This window comes from Hemiscyllium ocellatum, chromosome 33 (genome assembly GCF_020745735.1).
Source record: "Hemiscyllium ocellatum isolate sHemOce1 chromosome 33, sHemOce1.pat.X.cur, whole genome shotgun sequence".
Lineage (NCBI taxonomy): Eukaryota > Metazoa > Chordata > Chondrichthyes > Orectolobiformes > Hemiscylliidae > Hemiscyllium > Hemiscyllium ocellatum.
Window position 1 is genome coordinate 10,560,905 of NC_083433.1, and position 26,609 is coordinate 10,587,513.

At 46.9% G+C, this 26,609-nt stretch overlaps 1 protein-coding gene across 6 annotated transcripts in view; it reads right to left on the reverse strand.

Moving 5' to 3' along the window:
- Positions 1–26,609, reverse strand: part of mybpc2a (myosin binding protein Ca) — an 87,315-nt gene extending 60,706 nt beyond the window's left edge. For 3 of the 6 annotated variants that reach the window (XM_060849651.1, XM_060849648.1, XM_060849649.1), the window contains exons 1-5: positions 26,555–26,607; positions 12,931–13,194; positions 12,789–12,815; positions 9,289–9,312; positions 9,145–9,174 (exon numbers count right to left, since the gene is read on the reverse strand). In XM_060849651.1, coding sequence (XP_060705634.1) covers positions 9,145–9,174; positions 9,289–9,312; positions 12,789–12,815; positions 12,931–13,194; positions 26,555–26,576 — 367 coding nt within the window. In that variant the 5' untranslated portion in view covers positions 26,577–26,607. Of the gene's footprint in view, positions 1–9,144; positions 9,175–9,288; positions 9,313–12,788; positions 12,816–12,930; positions 13,195–26,554 lie in introns of all 6 variants that reach the window. The other 3 variants (XM_060849650.1, XM_060849652.1, XM_060849653.1) reach the window with 3 other exon arrangements.

The following is a 26,609-nucleotide window of genomic DNA, read 5'->3' on the forward strand; positions in this document are numbered from 1 at the left end:
AGACGATGCTACTGAGAAAATGTTCCTCTAAGGGCCATTTGCAGCGAAATGAATGCACATTGTGCAAAACTCTAGACATCGTTATGAAAGTGGGCTCCCTGAAATATTAATATTGCATATCAATGACTAGACAGACCTTGGAGTTCTTGGGGAGGCACGCCTCGCAAAACAGAGAAGACTGACCACAGCAAGGATACATTTGTAAAGAATACAGCCAGACGACAGGAGTCACGAGGCTTACAACTCTTTCTGAGAGAGGTCACAAGACCCAGTTTGTGGGAATAATTATGTTATCGGATTTTATCACAGACAGCCAAAGAGATGACTTGCTTGGAACAGTAACCTGTGTTCTTTCTCTATTTTCTGAACTGCCCTCCATCTCAATCAAACTTTGAGAGTTGCAAACCCACTGGAAAATCTCTTCACCACAAGCAGAGAGTTCGGAAAGAAGCATAGAATCCCAACAGTGCACGCAGAGGCCATTCAGCCAAACCAATTCTCCAAAAGGCATCCCCACATTTCCCATAGTTAATCCACTTAACCTACATACCTTTGGACTGTGGGAGGAAACCGGAGCACCCGGAGGAAACCCACACACAGATACAGGAAGAATGTGCAAACTCCACATAGTCACCAGAGGACAGTATCAAACCTAGGTCCCTGGCACCGTAAAGCAGCAGTACTAACTACTGAGCCACTATGCCATTTATGCCATAAAGGAGAATTCGAAATTTACACCAATTTTTGTTCTAACTGATCCAGGATGCCACGTCAGTACCAACAGCTTGTGTGCAAAAGTGACTTTGGCTGCAGGCCAGAACATAGAACAACTTGAAAACATTGTTTTTTTTCTGATTGTAAATGTTACATGGCCAACATATTCTTTAAATGGATTGAATGTTGAGTTTAATAGTTTTTTTCCCCTGAATTTGAGTGAGTCAGAGTGAGAATGAGAGAGTGACTGACAGAGTTACAGAGTGAGTGTGAGTGTGACTGAGAGGATGTGTGTCTTATAACATGTTGCAGCCCAAAAGGAGGCTATTGAACCCAACATCTTCATACTCGCTTACAAAGATCTGACTGGACTAATCCCATTTTTTGGCCCATGACTCTAGAGGCTACAATTTTGTTTGGAATAAACTTGCTACTTAAGGAGCCAGGATAACTTGTTTCTGATACGGAGCTATACAGAGCGTGATTTGGGTATAGTTGGCAATATCCCCTCCTTTTTAAAATTCAGACTTTGTTGCAAATGGCAGAGGAGTGGAATGAGAAATGGATATCCCTCCTAACAGGATTGTAACATGTAGGCATTTCTGATTTAAGCATTACATCTCAATGTACTCCTGGGTTAGCTTATGGCGTGGCAGGAACAAAGATGCAAAGTAAGCAATAGTGTCTGAAGAGGATGTTGGCTTTCATCAATGGAGTAGGATTTTAATAAAGGTGACAGCACCATATCTGAGCTGCTCAATGTCCCAAGGGTTCATAGGTTATCCTACAAGAAAGCTGGGCTCAGCAAGGATTAGAGAGAGGAAAAATAAACAAATTCTGGAAATACTCAGCAGGTTTGGGTAGCATCAGTGGACAGAAAGAGAGGCAACATCACACAGAGGGGAAAGTGAGGACTGCAGATGCTGGAGGATTGTAGAGGGCGGGGGAGTACTTCTTCAAGGTGGGCATCCTTGGAAGAGGCTTCGCAGTTAGGTTAAAATCAGCTAGGAGCAAGTGGCACACATTCCTGATGAAGAACTTATGCTCAACTCTCCTGCTCCTCAGATGCTGCCTGACCGGCTGTGCTTTACCAGCACCACACTTTTTGACTCAAGGCAACATCTCAAGTCAATGTCATTCATCAGAACTGAAAAGAAATAGAGGTTTGGGAAGTTTAAGCAAGTGGAAACACAGGAGATAGGAGGAGGAGTAGGCCATTCAGCCCTTCGACTTGCTCAGCCATTTCACATGATCATGGTTGATCATCTAACTCTGTAGTCTTCTTAAAACTCACTCAGTAGCCTCTTTCCACTTTTTCCCCATACTCTTTTGCCCTATGAACGATGCCTAACTCTTTGGTGAAATACATTCCATGTTTTGGTCTCGACTGCTTTCTGCGGCTGAGAATTCCACAGACTCACCCCTGGCTGGTGGGAGCAGTAGGAAAGGGGCAGGAAGAAGGAAAGGATCGCTCTGTGATTGGATGGAGAGCAAATGGGCAGAGATATTAAAATGCAAAAACCAAGGAACTTGGTAATGGTTTCGGTTAGCCCCTCGGAGTTTGGCCATTCAGCAGCTGACACCATACAGAGCATTGACTCCGGTTTCGGAGGTGGCTTTGGGAATATTGATGGTAGGTGCAATAAAGATACAAAGGTCTAAATTGTTAATGGCGTCTAATGATGGGCATAGTGTATTCTGAGGCTTGCAAATCCAGGTAGGTTGAGCATGCTGCCAATTTCAAATGGCCAAAACGACATGTTGGTTTACCAGCCATTGGAGTGTACAGGCTACATATCTGGCACCACACAGGCACTGACACTCACATAGCACATTACTCATTAGACAAATATGCTTGATGGCAATATCCTGTTAGTGGAATAAGCCACTCGTGGGTTTGCTGCAAAGTAGCCATTATTCAAATCATTGAGGCATTTTTCTCTTCCAGGGTAGTTCTTTCAATCTACATGCTCAGACATGTCAGGACACTCCTTAGGGTCAGGTGGGACAAGAATCCAGACCTCATGGCCCAGGGGGAAGGACACTATCATTGTGCCACAAGATCTTCTAAAACACAACTTGTAAAATAATTAGCCATAATTGAGGGCTGGAGTAATCTGAGGTAGACTGGGCCCCATTGCTAATGTTGAAATTGCTGTGTCCAATGAGTGTGCAAACTCTAGTTGTGATTAATAGCTCGATTTGAGGAATAGCTAAACCAGTTTCCAGGGGTTTGGCAATTCTGCAGTCGGGAGAAGTCATGTATTGAAGCTGTATGGAGCATTATAAAGGAGGCAGTGTGGTGGACATGGTTGGTTCCTTCTTTGCCAGGTGCATGTTGACCACCAACAATGAATGAAACGGCTGGAAAGCTCATACTTTCTCCTGTTTTGATGTGACATTATCTCAATTTCAAAACATTATCTCTACTGTTCCTCTCTGGCCAGCTGTGTATGTTCAAGGGTGTTTTTCCTTTCTGTTTTTATCTCCTATTTCCAGTCCGGTTTTGTTACAGAATGACACTCGACTTAGTGAGAAGCAGTAAGGGGAACGACCTGGGCAGGTACACATTCATTGTGTGCGCAAACTTCCTGGGGAAAGGCTGCTCACTGTGCGTTGGATTGGGTCTCAAGACATTGTTTTGAACCACTGTCGCTGGGAGCCATATCTCAAGTGGAAAAACAGAGTTATGTGGTTAAAAACAAGGACTCCGGATGCTGGAAACCAGATTCCAGATTAGAGTGGTGCTGGAAAAGCATAGGAGTTCAGGCAGCATCCGAGGTACTGGAAAATTGACATTTCGGGCAAAAGCCCTTCATCAGGAATACAGGCCGAGAGCCTGAAGGGTGGAGAGATAAGTGAGTGGAGGGTGGGGGTGGGGAGAAAGTAGCATAGAGTACAATAGGTGAGTGGGGGAGGGGATGAAAGTGATAGGTCGGGGGGGAGGGGGTGGAGTGGATAGGTGGAAAAGAAGATAGGCAGGTAGGACAAGTCATGGGGACAGTGCTGAGCTGGAAGTTTGGAACTGGGGTGAGGTGGGGGAAGGGGAAATGAGGAAACTGTTAAAGTCTACATTGATGCCTTGGGTTGAAGTGTTCCAAGGCAGAAGATGAGGTGTTCTTCCTCCAGGTGTCTGGTGGTGAGGATGAGGGTTAATAATCACAGTTTGAATTTTATTGAGAGGTTTGGGACCTCATTGTCAAGACAAATTGGGAAGGGGCTGGATCATTCAAATTAAGAGGAGTATGCCATTCAGCTTTTTGGCTGTTCATCAATACAATAAGATCATGACTGACCTGATTTCACACCACATTCCTATCCTGCCCCTTAGACTCCCTCAATAATCAAGAATCTATTGCCACTACCACAAAAACATTCACCGATGCTGCCTCCAACAATCTCGGAGAAAAGAGAGAGAGAGAGATCCTGACTCACAACCCTCTGGAACAAAGGGTCTCCTCACCTCTGTTTCTTGTGGCTGACCTTTCATTTTTGAACAGTGACCCCAGCCCCCTGGCTCTCCTCCATAAGAGAAAGCACTTGGTAGCAGCTGACCATTTTAACAGGAAACAGCTTTCGCTCCCAACTATCCCCAAACCAGCAACACATCCCATCACTTCATTCACCTTGGGGACAAAGATCGAATCTTGTGTCTCTCACGCCTCAAGGTACCACCCAATCTGGATTTAGAGAGCTCTCTTTGCTCAGACATCCAGTGTCACTTGCCTGTTAGAGGTAACATCGCTATAGTCCCACTCGTTCATTACAGAGAGATGGTTGGTAGTGAATTTAATCTGGAGGTTCACCATGCCTCAGGTGAGGGGCACAATGACTCCAGCCGCCATTGAAGCCACACTCTGCATTGTAAACCAGCGGTCCAGCCAATGGCACTAACCAACCCCTCACATAACATACAGCCAGGGTGCTCAGTGGCGGTTTCATGCTCCACAATCACCTGAAGCCTATTTAAATGCAAATGAAAGACTTATGCAAATATTTCTCCTCTGGTTCAGGATGCAAGTGAGCAGTGAATAACTTTGTCAGTCTGCCGACATCAACGTTCTGACATTAAATTGAAAGACCTAGGTGTGACTTGCACTGTATTCAAATCCACTTGAATATCCCTCATTACATGTTTGAAATGAAGTGTTGATAGCACAGTAATTGTATCTATATGGGAGGCCTGAACTGTAGTTACCTTTTAATTACTTCCCTCTGTACCTTAATTCACAGCAAAATCTATTCTCTGGACCTTTGCTATGTTGCTTTGACTTACTGACATGGTCTTTTGAAGCTAAATGTTTCCTGTGTGATGCAGTCACAGCTATAACACGATAAATTAAAATCTAATCTCTTCGTGGGTCGAGATTAGATCCACTGATTCTCAGCCACTTCAGTGTAAAAGGGCCATCTTAGTTTGATGGTTCTGGCTTTGGAAAATGCTCAAAATGCAATGTTGGACAGGGAGGGGGGGCTGGGGTTGGGGGGAATGTAGCTGAGAATGCAATAGGTAGATGAAGGTGAGGGAGACTCCTCCCATTTATCTCTCAGCCCCCTGGCCCACAAGCCTCATTCCTGATGAAGGGCTTTTGCCTGAAATGTCGATTCTCTTGCTCCTTGGGTGCTGCCTGACCTTCTGTGCTTCTCCAGCACCACAATCTCGACTCTGGTCTCCAACATCTGCAGTCCTCACTCTCTCCACATTGTATGACAGGCAGTGCTGAGGTCAGTCCACATCTCTGCTGACATAATTGCAGAGAATGCTGGAAAAACTCAACAGGTCTGAGGGCACTGATGGAGAGGGAAACAGTTAACATTTCAAGTCCAATATGCCTGCTTTTCAGGACAGTCTGAACGGTCGATTCCAAATAGTTATATTGGATTTGAAATATTAACTCTGTTTTTCTCTCTCTCTTTCTCTCCACAGATGCAGCCAGACCAGCTGAGTTTCTCCAACACTTCTTGTTTTTGTTTCAGAGTTCTAGCATCTGCAGTATTTTGCTTCTCTCCTGATTGATGCCAATGGAAATAATTCGGCCCATCGTGTTGTTACTTGGCCTTCAGCAAGAGCAACCCCTCTAGCCCTCCCACATCTGCCTTTTCCCTTGGCCCTGCCAATTTTATTGCCCTCATAGAATTGTCCAATTCTCTACTTATGCGAGACCACGAGAAAGGTTAGCGACTATTTAGCACATTCCCTCTCCATTGACATTGCCTGAACTACTGATCGAGTGTTTCAACAAAGACACAAAGTCAACTCTGAAGAACAGTCACACTGGTCCCAAGACGTTAACTCTGTTTCTCTCTCCTCAGATGCAGCAAGACCTGCTGAGATTCTCCAGGAAGTTTTGTGCTTGTTTCAGATCTCCAGAGTATTTTGCTTTTATTTGAGTGTTTCCAGCGTTTTCCTGTTTTATTTCAGTGTTGTACTCCAACAGAATCAGGAGCGTGCGGAGCTAGTAGTACAAATCCCAACTCCAGGCTCTTTATAGCTAGGGGTCTCCTCCCAAAGCAGGCCATATCTTGAAGGTGGTGGACTGGAGTCACCCATACGTGGTATTGACATTGAAGTGAAGACAGCAAGGACTGCAGATGTTGGAAGCCAGAGTCAATAGAAGCTGGAAATGCACAGCAGGTCAGACAGCACCTGAGGAGCAGAGAAGTCATAGTTCCGGGCCGAAACCCTTGGTCAGGACTGGTGTCTGCGTAAATGTCGATACCTTTTAACCCCCAACTGAACACGTAACGTCTAAGGCAGCACATGTGCGTAGGTAAACAAAAGAAATAAAAACAGCAATGTCTGGACAAACTCAGTAGGTCAGAGAGTCATACAGGACAGAAGCAGACACAACCAGTCCATTCCAAACTGATCCCACTGGTTCATCCCGCAGCACCAAATCCGTTTCCCAAAGGTGGCCCACGAGGCACTCACATTCCACGCCCAGCTCCAAGCCACTGAATTGGGCTTCTTGCCCATTCAAAGGGTGGGATCACTTGGCCACAAGACCTCTAACCATTCACTTTACTGGGTAAAACTGTGTGGAGGACGAGCCCCAGCGATCCTGGGGGAGCCAGTCACCAGATTGTTCGATTAGTCTTTGCCCCCCCCAGGCCAAGGTCAGACAACTGATTTGCATACACCACAGAGTTCCAGCAGAGTTTCCTCTGGCTCTGCCCTGCCTAGGCATGACAGGAACGGGGCTGGTGGGGGGGAGGGGGGGGGGGGGTTGGCAAAGGGCTTTAGAAGGTGGTGTTCAGGTTCTCAAATTATTGAACTTGATATTGAGTCCTGAAAGCTGCAAGGGGTCCCCGAGCGCAAGGTAAGAGATGCTGCTCTTCCTACTTGCTCTGAGTCTCGCTGGAGCACTATAGGAAGACTGAGACAGAGATGTTGCTGTGGGAAATTCCTTTCAGTGATGCTCCACTACTGATATAAAACAATTGGTGAGCTTTTGCTCCTTTTTGAAGAGATTGAAATAATTATAGGACAATGATTTTAATTGCTCATTTACCACCCGACTTCAGAACAAAGCTGTTTTTTGCTTGTTAGTTTGGGGGATAGCAGCTAGATGTTGAAGTGCTGAAAATGCGTTGCTGGTTAAAGCACAGCAGTTAGGCAGCATCCAAGGAATAGGAAATTCAACGTTTCGGGCATAAGCCCTTCATCAGGAAAATGATGTTGAAGTGGTCTTACTGGCGTGTTGTGTGTGTGCAGCGTCTAGTAGTGGCTTTGGCCATAAAAACAGATCATCAACATGGTCACAAAAGTAGTATATTGCTGCGGCGGCATGGTGGCTCAGCAGTTAGCACTGCTGCCTCACAGCACTAGAGTCCCAGGTTCGATTCCAGCATGTTCTCCCTGTGTCTGTGTGGGTTTCCTCCCACAGTCACAAAGATGTGCAGGTCAGGTGAATTGACCATGCTAAATTGCCCATAGTGTTAGGTGCATTAGTCAAAGGGAAGGGGGTCTGGGTGGGTTACTCTTCGGAGGGTCAAAGTGCCTGTTTCCACACTATAGGGAATCTAATCTTCCAAAACAAAACTCAGCTGGTCTGGCAGTCTCTCGGGAGGGAAGGCAGAGTTAATGTTTCAAGTCCAGTGACCCTTCTTCAAAAGGGTGTTCTGAACTGTTTCCAGTTCACTGTTAACTCTGCTCTCCCTCCTCAGAGGCTGCCAGACCTGCTGAGTTCCTCCAGCAATTTCTGGTTTTGTTTCCAATTTTCAGCATCTGCAGTTCTTTTTTCTATCGACACAGTCTCCGTCAGACTGACAGTGATATATGGGGCGTGGGGTCAGTTGGCTAGTCAGCTGGTTTGTGCTGCCAATGATGTGGTGCAATACCATGATGATTCTTTCTCAACTTCCCCCATCACTTGAGGTGGTGGCCCTCAGATTAAATCCAATTGCGTCTCTCAAATGACAGAGTAGTCCTATGTTCCAGTTGGAATATAGTAGAATAGAATAGAATCCCTACAGTGTGGAAGCAGGCCATTCAGCCCATCGAATCCACACTGACCTTCCGAAGACTACCCAGTCCTGCAACCCTGCATTTCCCATGGCTACTCCACTTACCCTGCACTTCCTTGGACACTACAGTCAATTTCCCACGGCTAATCCACCTACCCTGCAAATCTCTGGACTGTGGGAGGAAACCGGAGCACCTGGAGGAAACCCACACAGACGCGGGGAGAATGTGCAAATTCCACACAGACAGTCAATCATGGGGCTTCCTGATGAAGGGCGTATGCCTGAAAAGTTGACTCTCCTGCTCCTCGGATGCTGCCTGATCAGCTGTGCTTTTCCAGCGCCACACTCTTCAACTCTGATCTCCAGCGTCTGCAGTCCTCACATTCTTCCACCCGAGGGCAGAATCAAACCCGGGTACCTGGCGTTGTGAGGCAGCAGTGCTGACCACTGAGTGGCATTACCTTTTACATGAGTCAACAATGGAAGCTCTTTCTCCCTGTCTCTAAGTTCCTTCCTAGTCAGCTCCAAGAGTCCGATTGCTTCTGCAGGGAAAGACCCCCTTCAGTGCGAAAGTGGGTACTGCAGATGCTGGAGATCAGAGTCAAGATTAGAGTGGTGCTGGCAAAGCGCAGCAGGTCAGGCAGCATCTGAGGAGCAGGAAAATCGACGTGTGGGGCAAAAGGCCTTCATCAGGAAAGACCCCCTTCAGCCTATTGTACCTGTGTTTCAAAGAACCATCCAACTAGTTTCATTCAATGTTAATTTTCAAAAGGCAATTGGATAAATGCTTACAAATAAAAACAACAGAGCTACGGAGGAATGAGCAGAGAGCGAGAAGCAGGACACATTAAAAGACTCCTTGAAAGAGTCAGCATGGGCGCGATGGGCCAAACAGCCTTCTCTATGCTCTCCAATTCTTTCAGAGCTTGTCAAGCGAAGCAAGAAAAACCTCAAAATTCTTACCATCTTCAGGAAGTTCACTGCGACTCTGTTCTGCAGAGGAAAGAGAAATACAGAAGTTATTTTGACTGATCAAAAATATTAATTAAGATATTCTATACACTAAGGAACATCATGGAAATAGACAACAGCAAAATGTTGATTTACCTTCAGCAGGGGCTTTGGTGGCTGCTGGAAGTAGGAGGGGAGAATTAGTGTGTTTGCTTTTAAGTGCCTTTTTACTCACAATTTTATCCATTTTCTTCCTCTCCTCTCCCTCTCTGACTCCATGATCACACACCTTGCCCTAAGGGTCACTACCCAATTATCTGATGTTGTGGGGTGGGGGAGGAGCAGCATGGCTAGGTCAGTTGGTAAGAGTGTGATGTAGAATAGTGCTAACCTCATTTGGATTTGAGCACCATGTTGGCTATCGTAGTTCATGGCTGACAACCCCTTCTCCCAGACTGCTAGAATCAATTGTCTCTCTCTCTCTCTCTCTCTCTGTCTAATACAGACAAATAACTATGGCCCTTTGTGAACTACGACTGTTTACTTTATCCAAAAGTCTGGTCAGTCAACATCAACTGAGCATCCAACATTAGAAGGTACTTCCATCACTTACTGCTACCCCCCACACACACCCTGTCATGCCACCCACATTGCCCCTAGTGGTAGGGAGGAGCGAGTGAGCTGACTAGACAGTGAACTGCAACATGAATCTTGAAAAATTCCTGTTTTCCCCTTTGTGGAATTACATTAAATGCCCTCTGGATGTCCAAAAATGCATACACACAATTAAGTCAAGCAAGTTAATGGAGCATCTCAGAAAATATAGCTCCACTATTCAACCATGATCTATTCCTCACAACTCTCTGTTCAGCTGATGTTAGATAAGGGCTTAGTAATGGTCTTTAATTTTTATATATACCTTCAATAATTTTAGTAGCTTCCCCATACTCTTACGTTAAACAAGCAAATCTGTAGAGTGACCGGGTTCAACCCCATGGTTCCTTTTTCAGAAAATTTTGGAAAATCATATGAAGTAGTTTCTCTCCCTGATTCTATTAAGGATCTGGGATGGAAGCCAGCAAGTGCTATCTTAGGCCCCATTGTTTTCACCAGTAACTTTTTTTCAAAACTTGTATGATTTCTCCAGAACTTAGGGGTCCCAATGAATCCCAAAGGGTGTCAATAAATTACTGCTCTCATTATTGTTCTATTTTGTATTACAATTGCTGACTAATGAGTACATTGACTGGGTATCATCAAACAAAGCATTCTATTTGAGCTCTTCATGATACGAGTGACTCACTCAATCACTTGAGGGTTTGAGTTGACGACATGTTGAGGTTGTACAGGATGTTGGGGAGGCCACTTCTGGGGTAACCCTGCTACAGGAAGATTATTGCTAAATTGGAGAGGAGGGTCAGAAAAGATTTACAAGATGTCACCAGGACTGAAAGGTTTGAGTTATAAGGAGAGGCTGGATAGATGGGGATTTTTTTTTCCATTGGAGACTAGGAGGCTGAGGGGTGACCTTACGGAATGATGATGGCATGGATAGGGTGAATAGTAATTTTTTTCCCTAGGACGAGGGAGTCCAAAATACAAAGGCATATTTTAAAGGTGAAAGGAGTAAGTTTTCAAATGGGGCAATGTTTTTTTACACAGACAGTGGTTTATGTGTGGAATGAACTGCCAGAGGATGTGATAGATGCAGGTACAGTTACAACATTTTAAAGACAATTGGACAGGCAAGTGGATAGGAAAGGTATCATCGGAAATGGGCCAAATGCAGGCAAAAGGGATTAGTTTAGTTTGGGAAACTTGATCAGCATGGACTAGTTGGACCGAAGGGCATGTTTCTCTGCAACTGCTTCAAAAGCTTGTGATTTCAAAGAAACCTGCTGGATTATAACCTGGCATTGCCTGACTTCTGACTTTGTCCAGATACAATGGTCCAAGTTGCTGAGTTATTTGTCTAGGCACAATGTTGGCCATCTGCAATAGGATCATTACTTTTGGAAGTTACAAGAGGGAGATTCCTTGGTAGACTACAAATGACCTCTGGGAATCTGCTAACAATTCCAGGGGATCTCGAGAGTACATCAGGAGGTTGGACAATGCTAACATGTGCAGAGTATCTCTGGGGGTGGGTTAGTAGATATATGAGAAAGCCCAGAGCTTACCTAGTGCTTATTAGGCACCTTTAAGAGTATATCAAGATTTACAGATGGCTCACAGGAGTGGGCCAGCATGTTAGGTTCAGAAATATTTCTGAATTCTATCCATACTGGGGGCAGGCTGAGGTTTAGTTGAAATGCCATTGGATTGAAATGCCAGTGACACAGTGACCCAGGGACTAATGCTTTGGGGACATGGGTTTGAATTCTATTATTGCAGCTGGCGGAACTTAAATTCAATTAATAACATGGAATATAAGGCTATCATCAAATATCATCAAAATCCATCAGGTTCACTAATATCCTTTAGGGACGCAAAGTCTGTCATTCCTGTCTGACTTGTATGTGACTCCAAACCCACAGCAATGTGACTCTTAACCACCCTCTGAAACAGCTGAGCGAGTCACTCGGTTCTGTTAGGGGCAGGCAGGAAATGAAAGGATAGCCTGATACCGAAATAATAACAACCTGCAATCACCTGGTCTAACATGATAATATACCCCATATCACTTGAAAGATATTTGGACAGCTACAAATCTTGGAAAAATAAAGAGTCTTCATTCCAATGGAGTTGAGGGTCAATGAACATATCGATCAGCCTCAGAAGTCCCATAAAATAATTTTACACGTGTTTCTCAGAACGTGCTACTGTGGAGCTCTACCTTCATGAACAATGCAAAAATAAGCAATCTTTACCACTTAGTAAGATGCCTAGCCTCGACCCGAAGAACCCCATGGCAGTGCGTTAAAGGATGGTAGGGGGCAGAAAAGGCCTGACCGAGAATTCCAGAGTCCAGGGCCCAGGCATTGGATGGGATCTCAGGTACAGTGAGCACCATGTTGGTGAGACCCAAATGGTTGTAGATGGAAGACAACCAGACTCAGCAACACTCTGAGGGGAATCCCCTTCCATGGAAAGAACACAGCAACAGGAGGTGGACATTCAGCCCCTCAAGGGGTGGCATGGAGGCTCTGTGGTTAGTACTGCTGCCACACAGCACCAGGCACCAGGGTTCGATTCCTGCCTCGGGTAACTGTGTGGAATTTAAACATTCTCCCCGTGTCTATGTGGGTTTCCTCCCATAGTCCAAAGGCATGCTATCAGGTGAATTGGCCTTGCTAAATTGCCCATAGTGTTAGGTGCATTAGTCAGGTTTAAATATAGGGTAGGGGAATGGATCTGGGTGAATTATTCTCCAGAGGGTCAGTGTGGACTTGTTGGGCTGAAGGGCCTGTTTCCATACTGTAGGGAATCTAATCTAATCAAGCCTATTCTGCCATCCCATCAGTGCTGAGTTTTGCTTTAACTCCTTGTTCCTGTGTGCATTCCACATCTATCAATGTCATCACCTAACAACAACTCTGACAATGTCAATCCTGAAAATTTCCAAATGTCCACCAGTATCCAGTCTTTTAGGGAGACAATTACGAATTGTTCTACGGAGACGGCTCCATCATTTTGTTAACGAAGCTGGTTCTTACCTGCAGTCTCTGGTTCTGCACTTTTTTCTGTAAAATAAAGAAATGCAACTGATTAATGAACGGATAATCTCAGTCAATGCACAGATCACCTGGTGCTAGCGGAATACATCGGTGTGGCATTACCTGGCACAGCACTACATACCAGCTTCCTTAATTTGGAGCTCAAACTTCTCCTTCACCGTGCCCACCACTGCTATATAAACAGAGTCATCCTGCTTGGCCAGGTGGTTGATGGTCAACGTGTGTTTCTTCCCCTCCGCCTTGATCGTGTACTTGGGTCCAGCGATGAGATCCTTCCCATCTTTCTGCCATTTCACCTTCACGTTCGGCTTGTCCACCTCCACCACAAACTCTACCTTCCCACCCACTGTTCCCGTCTGGCTCTGCGGCTTCTTGGTGAAGCCAGCTGCATCAGAGAGAAGAACAGTGCGTCACCAAAAGGAAGAGATGGGAAGGAGGGAGGGAGAAAGGCAGAGTGGAGAAGTGCAGAAGCAAGACACATCGTTTTGAGCTGAAATTGAATGGTTAGAATGCAACGCGGCAGGTAGGTCACATGGCCTCCAACCTAGTGACTTCCCAATATAGGCACGTAGGCCTCAAGATTGTAGTAAGGTCAACACTCCATCCATCTTTCTAAAGGAGACAGAAGCCATGTAATCAATAGTATATAGAGACACTGGAGAGGTACAAAAATAGATTAACAGAGCTGAGACTCGAACTGAAACCTTATAAATATCAGGGAAGGTCAAACAGGCTGAAGTTTGCAACAACACAAGAAATAGGAGCAGGAGATTTTTGACTATTCAGTCCCACAAACCTGCGACACCCTGTCCAAGACTATAAACAAGCTGAAAAGTGTGGCCCAATTAATAACAGAATCAAACACAGCCACTGAAGCTCCAGCTCTCCAACCAGTCCTTGAAGACCTCGGGAGCTTGAAGTTACGCACGCCTTTTTCACATTTGGAAAGGTGTTGCAGAGGGCCTGAGGGAAGCACAATGGGCTATAACAATAAAAACACCTGGCGGTTACTCTGATACCGAGTTATGGCGCTAAACTCTGTTTCTCAGGTTGTGCGTTTGCAAGACAAGCTGGACGTGATCACCAGGAATTTCCAATCCCAAGAGTTCTTGAGGAAAATCCCCGTAAAGGGTATTTCTTTTTCCATCGGGAAATTGGGAAGTCCATGTTGGGAATCATTTGATAGGAAGAAGATGCAGCCATTGGACCCTAAAGCAATGCAGGGATTTGCTTAATTGCAGATTTGATGCACTGTTGAGAGTAAGGATAGACAGATCCCTCCTTTATTCTTCCCCTCACCATGTCTCCAGTGTTCTCTGATATAGTTATGGCTCAAACTCAGCTTGCATTTCTTTCTTTCCAATTCTGCCCACTTCCAGTTCCTCCATCTGTCCTATATCGCTCCTGCTTTTCCATCCTATTCCACTTTCCCCCTTCATCTCTTCTCCCCATCCTTCCTCATTCCCTTTCTCAAGATAATATTTTCCTACAACAGTGACTGCATTTCACACGGAACATCCTGGCCTGTAAAGTTAGGCCTGTCTTGCCTTTTTCTCAACTTGCCTCCAATTTGCCTGCTCTCCTCCTCCAGAACTACAGGCTCCCTGTGGAGTTCTCATTGCGCAGATAATGGCACCTAGCATTACACCCCAATGTCTACACGATCCTAACTAAAGTGTGGTAACTTATCAAGTACTTTCTGAAAACCCAAGCAGTACAGTGGCTCGGTGGTTAGCACTGCTGCCTCACAGCGCTCAGGACCCGGGTTTGATTCCAGCCTCTGGAATCTGCCTGTGTGGACTTTGCACGTTCTCCCAGTGTCTGTGTGGGTTTCCTCTGGGTGGCCCGGCTTCCTCCCAACTCAAAAGATATGCAGGTGGATTTGGCACGGTAAATGTAGCATTACACGGATTGTGATGGGATGCTGTTTGGAGGGTCAGTGTCAACTTGATGGGCTGAATGGCCTGCTTCCACACTGTAAGCATTCTATGAAATAGAGACAGGAATAGACCCTTCAGATCTGCTTCACCATCCAATCTGATTATGGCCAATCTTTGGGCTTTAACTGCGCTGTCCAACTCAAACCCCATAGCCCTCAATTCCCAGAAGCTTGTCTGTCCAGCCTTAAACAGAGGTGAGGCAGTGACCTTGTGATAATACCAGTGGATTAGTAACCCACCTTCCCAGGTTAACGCTGGGTTCAAATCCCACCAAGACAGATGGCAAAATTTGAATCCTGTAAAAGCTATTTGGCTGACTAATGACATTTCAAGAAGGAAATCAGTCACATAATCTGACCTACATGTGACTCGAGACCTACAGCATCCTGGCTGTCCTTTAATTACCCTCCGGTAAGAGCCCAGAAAGACACTTTTAGATTAGATTAGACTTACAGTGTGGAAACAGGCCCTTCAGCCCAACAAGTCCACACCGACCCGCCGAAGCGCAACCCACCCGTACCCCTACATTTACCCCTACCTAACACTACGGGCAATTTAGCATGGCCAATTCACCTGATCCGCACATCTTTGGACTGTGGGAGAAAACCGGAGCACCTGGAGGAAACCCACGCAGACACGGGGAGAACGTGCAAACTCCACACAGTCAGTCGCCTGAGTCGGGAATTGAACCCGGGTCTCAGGTGCTGTGAGGCAGCAGTGCTAACCACTGTGCCACCGTGCCGCCCACTTTGATCTAGAGCAATTTAGGAAAGACAACAAACATTGGCCTTGCCTCCATATGACAGGCTGAGGAACATTTACAATGGGTATAAAGTGCTTTAGAACATCCCGTGCTAAGAAATCGGCAAAGTAAGTATTACCTTTCCTTCACTAACTCAGCTGAGACTGGGCCCAAAGGATGGCATCCTTCTGGAGAACTTCATACTCGCCACTGCCATCACCTTCTGTGCCATATGGAACCATCATCACTTGGCAGAAGGTTACAGGATTCAGCAGATGCCAACACTTCAGTGCAGCACCAAGACAGTGCAACATTGTCAGAGCAGCTGCCCTATAGGCTTCAGGTCGTGGGCGCAGCCTGCCCCAGGGACAGAGGAAGTTTTCGTGGCTCAGTTCCAGAGAAGGGCAAGGGGGTCTGTTGGTGCTCAACCAATCCTCAAGCAACATCTCACAAACTGGTCCTTCACAGCACTGCACCTGTGTGATCCTGCAGTGCACACACCACCCTGCCGCAGTTTTCCATCTCAGAAGTATATTTCCAAAGGAAATGATTTTCATTTAGCATTTGTCAAAATCAAGACCTGTCCTTTTGATTTTGTGTTGCAGATTTCTCTTGAGAGTCTCTGCTCCACTCTCTGTCTGTCTATAACTCAGTGGGACATCACATTGGCGGTATGGGTGGCACAGTGGTTAGCACTGCTGCCTCACAGCGCCTGAGACCCGGGTTCAATTCCCGACTCAGGCGACTGACTGTGTGGAGTTTGCACATTCCCCCTGTGTCTGCGTGGGTTTCCTCTGGGTGCTCCGGTTTCCTCCCACAGTCCAAAGATGTGCTGGTCAGGTGAATTGGCCATGCTAAATTGCCCGTAGTGTTAGGTAAGAGGTAAATGTAGGGGTATGGGTGGGTTGCGCTTCGGCGGGTCGGTGTGGACTTGTTGGGCCAAAGGGCCTGTTTCCACACTGTAAGTAATCTAAAGTAATTGCAGTTGTATACTGCATTGGTGAGGCCACTTTTGGAGTGCTGTGTACAATCCTGATCTCCCTGCTATCGGAAGGACATTATTAAATTGAAGAGGGTGCAGAAAAGATTTGTCAGGATGTTACTTGGACTGGAGGGTTTGACTTATCAGTATAAGCCGTGACTTTTTTTCTCTGGAACACAGGAGGTTAAGGGGTGACCTTATAGAGGTGTATAAAATCATGAGGGGCATAGATAAGGTAAACAGCAAACTCCCAGGGAAGGGGAGTTCAAAACTAGAGGATATCATTTTAAAGTGAGTGGAGAAAGATTTGAAAGGAACCTGAGGGACAACGTTTTACACAGAGGGTGGTTCATATGAGGAATGACCTGCCAGAGGAAGTGGTAGATGCAGGTGCAGTTACAATATTTAAAAGACATTTGGACAGGTAATTGAATAGGAAAGGTTTAGAGGGATTTGAACTAGAAGACAGTAAGATTTACAGATGCTGGAGATCAGAGTTGACAGTGTGTTGCTGGAAAAGCACAGCAGGTCAGGCAGCTTCCGAGGAGCAGGAAAATCGACATTTCAGGCCGGAGCCTTTCATCAGGAATGAGGGTGGGAGCCTAGGGGGTGGAGAGATAAATGGGAGGGGCGGATGGGGCTGGGGGAAGGGAGCTGAGAGTGCAATGGCTGGATGGAGGTGGGGGTAAAGGTGATGGGTCGGAGAGGAGGGTGGAGTGGATAAGTGGGAAGGAAAGTTGACAGGTAGGACAGGTCATGAGGATGGTGCTGAGCTGGAAGTTTGGAACTGAGGAAAGGTGGGGGGAGGGGAAAATGAGGAAACTGATGAAGTCCACATTGATGCCCTGGGGTTGAAGAGTCCCAAGGCGGAAGATGAGGCATTCTTCCTCCAGGTGTCGGGTGGTAAGGGAGATTCAATGGAGGAGGCCCAGGACCTGCATGTCCTCGGCAGAGTGGGAGAGGGAGGTGAAATGTTCGGCCACATGGTGGTGGGGTTGATTGGTGCGGGTGTTCTGGAGATGTTCTCTAAAGTGCTCTGCAAGAAGGCATCCAGTCTCCCCAATGTAGCCAAATGCAGACAAGTGGGACTAGTTTTAGGAAATTTTGTCAGCATAGACTGGTTGGACCGAAGGGTCTGTTTCTGAGCTGTATAACTCTATAACTCTCATTTAATCATGCTCTCTCATCCTCTTAGTTTTTCACTCACCCAGTCACTCATTTTCTCTCTCTGTCCCCCACTGTCTTTCCCTTCTTTCTCTCTCTCTCTTCTCTCTCTCATACACAAGTTGTCTTGCCATACTGATAGCCAGTCGCTTGGAGGATTTACAGCTGAGCACTAGATATAAAGCTGACTCAGGAACTGAAGGGGCTCTAGGCTGCTGACTACAATCTGTCAAAGAGCAACAACTTCAGTGATTTATGGTCCCACTTTGAACACCATTTGCCAAGTCTGTCCTTATTTAAGTCAGAGACCCTTACAAATCAAATTGCAAGCCAAAGAAGGAACAGATGTCAGCTTCCCTGGAAATGTGATCCTGTGACACAGTCATAACTCACAGGGCGGGACAGCTTTCAAGAAATTTTTATGGGTTTCAGGTGTCAAATCTCTGTTCTGTATCCACTGGATCACTGATGATCCCAACCCCTGACATTTACAAATAAAGTTAAATCTCATTAAAAGCATCTCCCTTGAATATTGTTGCAATTCGATCTCGTGGGACATCTAGAATTCTGCAATCAAAGAGGTTTAAAATGTACAAGAGTTTACAGTGTAGAAACAGACCATTTGTCCCAACTGATCTATGCGATTACATACACTCCTACAAACTCCACTGAGAATCACGAAATCTTACAGCGCAGTTATCCCCACTTGGCCTGTCATTCCCATCATAGTTCCCGGAAGGATGTATCTAATTTAGTCACTATTCCCCATGTAAGTTCAAGTAGTCTGTCCAATTGCCTTTTATAATTCCCTGCTGATTAGCACTCTAGAACATTCTCTGGTAGTACCTTCACCTCATCTCATTGGCTTTGCTCTTCCTGAAAAGTCCCTCGAAAGGGACAAAGAGGGAAGGAAGATTTCAACTGGAACAAGAACTTTCCCTGATAGTCCAGTGAATATTCCGGAAACTTCTGAACTGTCCCAAACAGATAACAATGGGGTCCTTTCAGTATAGAACAAAGAACATTATTTCCCGTGGCCTGTATCCATCATGTACACTGTACTGTCCAGCAGATGAGAGGCCACTCAGCCCATGAGTCCGTGCTGACCCTCAGCAAGCAAGCCATTCATTTCCCTGCTCCATCCACACTGTCCTGGGAGTTTTACTTCCCTCAAATGCCAATAGTTTCCCTTTAAGATCATTCCTTGTCTCCACTCACTCCACCCTCATGGACAGTGAGTGCTTAGACATTAACACACACGTAACGCTTGGTCAAGATATTAAAGCCTTGTCCTGAATGCTTGCACCACCATTAGAAGTCACATGATACCTGATCATAGTCCCACAGGCTTATTTGAAATCACAAGTTTTCGGAGCGCTGCCCTTTGAAGTCACTTTACCTGACAAAAGGAGTGTCACTCTGAAAGCTTGTGATTGCAACTAAACCTGTTGGACTATAACCTGGTGTCGTGTGAATTCTGACTTTGTCCAGCCCAGTCCAACACCGGCACCTCCACATCATGATTTGTCCCATCAGTAGTTGGGAAGAGATTCCCTTTGTCGAATTTTATCCACCTCAATCAAATCTCTGCTCAGTTCCAGGGAGAGGTTGCCCAAGTTCCTCCAACCTCACCCTGTCACTAAATTCCTGTTCCCAAGAGAAATCTCCTCTGTACGCTCTCAAGGACACTTGTACCCTCCCTGAAGTGTGGGGACCAGACCAGCTCCTTCACATAACACCAATGAAAGATCTGAAGAATATCTAACATCCAAGTGAGTTATAATCCAACCAACAAGCTCAGATAAGTTGAGATGTTAGAGCTCCCTTGGCTTAGAATCAGATGATTTGCCTGTACTTCATCCCAAACAATTAATTATACTCATTAGAGGTACAGGAGGTAATGGTAAAGTCACCATAGCTTTACCAGAGCACAGGACTGCACTCTTATTAGAGAGAAATGACTGGTATTGGGGGGTTAACCTGAGGGTCACCGTGCCTCAGGCAAGGGGAGAAGGCGAGTCCCTCGTGGTGACCTCAGATGGTACAGGATTGAACCCACACTGTTGGCATCGCTCTGCAAACCAGCCGTCCAGCCAACTGAGCTCACCGACCTCCACCCCACCCTGCGCCCCCTCCGGTTCAAGAGAAAGAGTAGGAGGAGGGGGACCCAGGTGAAAACTTCAATTCAGTGGTTAGTAATCTGAGTCAGATCTGACAGTGAAAGTAGGCAGGCAGGTGCAGCAAGCCATTGGGAAGGCAAATGGTATACTGGCCCCCACTGAACCAGTAAGACTTGTAATTTGTTTACTATTCTTCAGAACAGTGCTCCAGGATAACCAATATGTTTATTTCCAAGTATTAATGGGCTTTTAAAATTGATTTTTCCTTTAGATTGCAAGAGGGATTCAGTTCAAAAGCTGGGATTTCCATACCGCAATTGTATGGGGTTTTGGCCAGACCACACCTAAGTAATACATATTGTTTTGTCTCTCTATCTAAAAAACTTGCCATAGAGAACTTGCACAGTGGAGGCTGATACTCGGATAGCTGGGCTGTCCCATGGTCGGGATGAGTCAAGATTAGAGTGGTGCTGGAAAAGCACAGCAGGTCAGGCAGCATCCGAGGAGCAGGAAAAATCGCGTTTCGGACACAAGCCCTTCATCAGGAATCACCATGGTTGGGAAGAGCCTGTACTCACTGGGGGTGAGAGGGGATCTGATTGATACACATAATATTCCCTCAGGCTTGGACCGGGCAAGAAGGAGCACTCTTGGAGGGTCCAGAACCAGGGGACACCCGTCTTAAGATACCGGGTAGACCACTTGGGACTGAGATGAGGAAAAATGTCTTTGCTCAAAAGGGGAGTGAACCTGTGGAATTCTCTACCAGAGATGGTTACAGAGGCCAAAGCATCAAGGAAGAGCTTGATATATTTTTAGATTTTAAAGGCATCAGGGAGTATGGGACAGGAAGATGACTTTGAAACAGAGGGTCAGCCATCATCATACACTGAATGGTGAAGCAGGCTTGAGGGGCTGAATGGCCTACTCCGAGTTTCTATGTTTCTAGAAGGTTGTGGGCTCAAGCCCTACAGTGTGATGTTTAATGTCAGAATAACAGGCCTTTCACAATGACACTTCCAATCCCACCCAATGCCAAAACCATTGTGCCACCGTGGGCTGCACGGTGGCACAGTGGTTAGCACTGCTGCCTCACAGCGCCTGAGACCCGGGTTCAATTCCCAACTCAGGCGACTGACTGTGTGGAGTTTGCACGTTCTCCCCGTGTCTGCGTGGGTTTCCTCCGGGTGCTCCGGTTTCCTCCCACAGTCCAAAGATGTGGGGGCCAGGTGAATTGGCCATGCTAAATTGCCCGTAGTGTTAGGTAAGGGGTAAATGTAGGGGTATGGGTGGGTTGCACTTCGGCGGGTCGGTGTGGACTTGTTGGGCCGAAGGGCCTGTTTCCACACTGTAAGTAATCTAATCTAATCTAATCTAAAAAAACCCCAAAAACTCTAGGTAACAAAGACCACAAGCAATCACTGAGTCAATCTTCAATTGGTCTGGCTTGGATTGTTATTTGGTGAGGAGACTTCAAAACCTCTACCACCCTTCAGTTTACCCTGAGATCACTCCTATGTGAGCGGCTCTGACGATGACCCAAGTCTTAGGCTTTCAATTGATCCGCTCCACCAATGGGCAGTTCCCTATTTGAGGGAGAACCGGGATCTGCCGGTCAATGTTACGTCTTCGTTAACCCCACGGAAAGAGACGATCTTCTCTCTATCACGCTGCAGTTTGTGGGAGCTTGCTGTGTTTCCCATAATAATCAAAGTGCTAAAACGCTTTGTCATATCCTAAGATCCCGAAAGGTGCTACATAAATGCAAGTCTTTATTTTTGCGACTCACATCTTCTACTGGCATATGTTCTATTTTAATTTATTCTCTGAAAGAGACAAAAACTCACACAGCATGAGTCAGGGAGTCATTTAGGGGTTAGCATGAGGCCACTCAGCCCATTTAATTAAGGCCAGCTCTCTATAGAGCAATCCAGTCAGCCCCTTTCCCTTTCTCTATCCCCACAGCCCTGCAAGGGGTTTGCTCTCCTTGCCCCATCTCATTTCTTTTCAAAGCCATTCATCGTTCAAGAGAGCTAGTTGAATGGTAATGGCGTGCAGGAATATGGGGAAACTGCAGATTGGCAATAGGGCCAGTGCAGGCATGATGGGTCGAATGGCCTCTTTCTGCACTGCAATAATTCTGTTAATTGTCTCTATATCAACTGCTCTTGTTGGTAGCCCACTGCAGGTTGTAGAAACACTAACAACAGGAACAGGAGTAGGCCATTCAGCCCATCAAGCTGACGCTGCTCCCACAGGACCATCCTCTAACTCCAAAACTGCCCTCTCTCCAGACCCTGTTGCACCAATAGTCTTCAGAACCATTCCTTTTGTAACTTTTTCAGTGACCTGGCTCTCTGTGGTCGAGAATGCAACAGGTTCACCATTGGTTGGAGTACAGCAATGATAGCCCCAACCCTCAGGGCACGCACTCAGAACCCAAGGGAATAAGAAGGAAGTTACAGCGAAAGGAGAAAAAGAATGGCGTTGAAAAGAAGCAGGGAGTGAGAATGGAAGGGAGGGCCGGAGAAATAAAAAGGGGCACACAGACACAAAGACAGGGGGAGACACAAACAGGGGAAGACAGACAGGGAGAGACAGATAGGGTGAGACAGATAGGGGGAGACAGATAGGGGGAGACAGGGTGAGACAGACAGGGGGAGACAGACAGGGGAGACAGACAGGGGAGACAGACGGGGAGAGACAGATAGGGGGAGACAGACAGGGGGAGACAGACAGGGGGAGACAGACAGGGGAGAGACAGATAGGAGGAGACAGACAGGGGAGAGACAGATAGGGGGAGACAGACAGGGGGAGACAGACAGGGGGAGACAGACAGGGGAGAGACAGATAGGGGGAGACAGACAGGGGAGAGACAGGGGGAGACAGACAGGGGAGAGACAGACAGGAGGAGACAGACAGGGGAGAGACAAACACAGGGAGACAGACAGGGGGAGAGACATGCAAGTGGGGGGGGAGATGGACGGGGGAGACAGATGGAGGGAGACAGGCGGGGGAAGACAGACGGGGGGAGAGATAGACAGGGGGAGAGATAGACGGGGGAGAGATAGACAGGGCAAGACAGACAGGTGGGGGGAGGGGGAGACCGATGGGGGAGACAGACAGTGGGAGACAGATGGGAGAGATAGACGGGGGAGACAGACGGGGGGAGGGGGAGACAGACAGAGAGAGACAGACAGACGGGGGGAGGGGGAGACAGACAGGGAGAGACAGACAGGCTGGGGAGGGGGAGACAGATGGGGAGAGACAGACACACGGGGGGGAGAGATAGACGGGGTGACAGACGGGGGAGAGACAGACAGACGGGGGGAGACAGACAGGGGAGACAAATGGGGGAGAGTCAGATCTGGGGAGAGACAGATAGTGGGGAGACAGCTGGAGGTGGAGAGACAGACGGGGGAGGAAGAGACAGACAGGGAGGCAGATGGGGTAAGACAGAAGGACGGGAAGACAGACAGCGGGAGACCGACAGGGGGAGACAGACGGGGGAGACAGATGGGGAAGCGATAGACGGGGGAGAGATAGACGAGGGGGACAGACAGGAGAGACAGACAGGGAAGAGACAGACAGCAGGGTGAGACAGACAGACGGGGGGAGACATTCAGTGGGGCAAGACAGAGAGCAATAGAGAGAAATGGGGATGGATAAAAAGGAAAAGTGAGAGAGAACAGCCTCACACGGAGCACTCAAAGTGAAATGCAGCTAAACAGAAAAGGATGAGAAGGGACACTAGAAAAGACAGAGAAAGATACAAACATGGTCAGACGGAGAGATAGAGGCACAGCGGGAGAGATATGGATAGAGAGAACGGAGGTGCTACAGCAATTGAGAAATCAAAGCTTGACTTGAAAGCAGGAAGAAGTGAGAAAGAAACGACGAGCATTAAAATGTTTTATGAGCCTTAAGTGTCGGCTGATGGGATTTAACTTAGTGTTCCACTAAATCCTGGTAATTTATTTCCCAGTGACAGGGTGCAGAGCATGAACAAACCGCTGGGCTCGTGCCATGCAGCCAGGCTGAGGGGAACGGAGCTGGCCAACCTGTCCTATTAGGGGCAGAGACATTGGCTCAGCAGCCCCCCCCCGCCCTCCCCTTCCTGTCCCTTGCCAGGGCCCAGGGGCACACGATATAATAAAATGATACCCTGCTGAAGCCTGCTGCAGCAGCAACCGGACACCCTGGGAGACAGCTTCCAAATTTTCTCGGCAGCAGCTTTAAGACGACTTACCATGGCAGGTGCTATTTTAAGCTAATCCTCCAAGACTATCACTTTAACCCCTTGAGGCATGGTGGGTGGAGGGGGGTCACTAATCTAAAACTCCCCCCATCCTTTAGGGATCGTGAGGGAGAGAGCCTCATCTCCTTCAGATAAAGGATATCAGCTTACGGGGAATGCAAGGTCAGGTTGTACAAGGGTGGGACAGGAAGGATGAAAAGATAGAGCCTTTAAAGAACTCGGGATGTCCAAATACGTTCTGCGGCTCCTGATGCCCTTACGAAATGCAGAAAACCTGTCCATTTTCCCACTGCAAGCTCCGGAGAACTGGTGAGTGGGTATCCTGGTGAGCCACAGACCCAGCTTAACGCTGGGGGGATCCAGGTTCAAATCCCAGCTGATGGAGCTTTCATTCATTTAGTTAAACCGGGACTTAGCAGGAGTGTTGTGGCACAGTGGTTGTGCCCATACCCCCTGGGCCAGGAGGTCTAGTCCAAATCCCACCTTCCCCCAAGGTGTGTCAATAACATCTCTGATTGGAAAATATACACGAGAACTAAAATCAAGTCATGAAAATAAAATTAAATCTGGAATTATCAAAGCTTGAGAATGGTGAATCATCACCAAACGCTGTAAAATTGGTTTCGGTTTAAGGTTTAGATGTCCCTTTAGTGACTCCACTCATAGCAGCTTGGATGATTCTTATCTGCCCTCTGAAGTGAGGCACTCAATTCAAAGGTAATTAGGAATGAGGGGCAAATACTGGCCCAGCATTAAATGAAAAATATTCTTAAATAACATTGCTGGAGGTAAAAACATTGAGGTAGACATTGTGGTAGTATCCAGAGATGGGCAGGCTACATGGATTAGACAGGGGAAAGGCAAGGTTACAGGATTAGGGTAGGAATGGGTCTCGGTGGGATGCTGTTTGGAGGGTCAGGATGGGCTGAATAGCCTGCTCCTCTACACCGTTGGGGTTCTATGATTCCTCCCTCACTCACCATTGAAATCTAGTGACCACGGGGTCAGGTGTGTTCACCTGAGTGAGCTGACTCTTGGCTTAACACTTCACGGAGGTACATCCCAAACAGCTCAGAGTGCAGAGAGAACAGAGGGAGAGAGGGAGGGGCAAAGGGTGGAAATATTTCAGTTCAAACAGCAAGTGGGTCAATGACTGAAGGGTCTGGTTCCATGCTGCATGTCTCTAAGACTCTGTCAACCAAGCAAAAAGGATCAAAAAGGCAGGAATTGTTTCCCCAGCTTTCAAGGCATGGACAGATAACTCAGTACGAACAAACGGTGTTCTGTAGGGTGAGGTTGGCATCAATGGGGTTCCGTGCTGACTAAAGGTACTTTCCTTCATCTGCCAATTGACTGACCCTCTGTCAGGGCAGCATTGTGGGGTCTGGGTAGATAAGGTAATACTGAGGGGAGGGGATATAGTGGGACACCTTGTTGTTGGTGGGGGTGGTGTTGGTAACTTTATCGGACTGGGAGATCAGGTCTGGTGGACATCTGGGTCCTCTTGTACATAATCGGGTGTGGGCTGTTCTCCCCCAAAACACCCCTTCCCCCCGCCAAAAAAAATCATCTCATCACTGTCGTGTAGTTTGATATTGGGCATTGGATTGCCCTCTCTATCAGAACCTCCACCACACCGACTGCTGCGGCTCACCCTAGGGGTAATTAGGGAGGGTCGATAAATGCTGACCGCGATTGTTTCTCAAAAAAGATAGCGGAGGCTGCGACTGCCAACATACCACGCACCATCTCAAACTCAACACCAGTCCCCACCCCTCTCATCCCAACTTACATGCCCAGATGCTATCAAATATCCCAACTTAAATCATCTCTCACACTTTTGAAGGGATTAGCTAAAACCACAAGTATAACATTGCTATGGGAAACCTAGTGGGAATCAGAGAAGGGAACAAGAGGCCGTTCAGCCCATGGTCTCTGTGCCAGCTCTTGGAAGGAGTGACCTAATGTAGTCTTAACATTCCAACTGCTCCTTCAAAGACCCTTACCATTATTTTCCCCTTTGCCCTGATTCCCTTCTGAAAGTTACAACCCCCCCCCCCCCCCCACCCCCACAAATAGCCCATCCCAGTTCACAAGAGACCCCAACCTCCTATATTGTCTGCCGTCACCGAGACAGGCTGTTTTGGAAACATTGACACCGAACAGACTTCAGTTTGCAAACATGTTTAAAAGCAACATTCCCTTAACCCCTTCGGTGCCGGATTCAGTCTGCAGCTCCAGTCCTTTTTGGTCAGGGAAACGCTGTCATTGATGGAAATTCACAAGAGAGACTGTGAAAACTGCAAGATGCAGAATCACCTTAAAAAGGTTTCAAAACTTGCAGCAGCTCCAGAACTAATGGAATCCAAAAATGTAAACAATTCTCTTTATTGGATTTCAGATTTAATTTAAAATAACTTGCATTATTCCTGTTTTGACAAATAAGAGCACACACAAAAAGACTTGTCATGGTAAAAGTTTGCAAACTCTTTCGCTGGGCAAGTGAAGCAGCATTTCCCTGGGAGTCCTGGTTACTCACCTGGTTTCTTCGGTTCCGGCATGGTGTGTGGTCTCGCTGCTGCTCCGCTCCCACT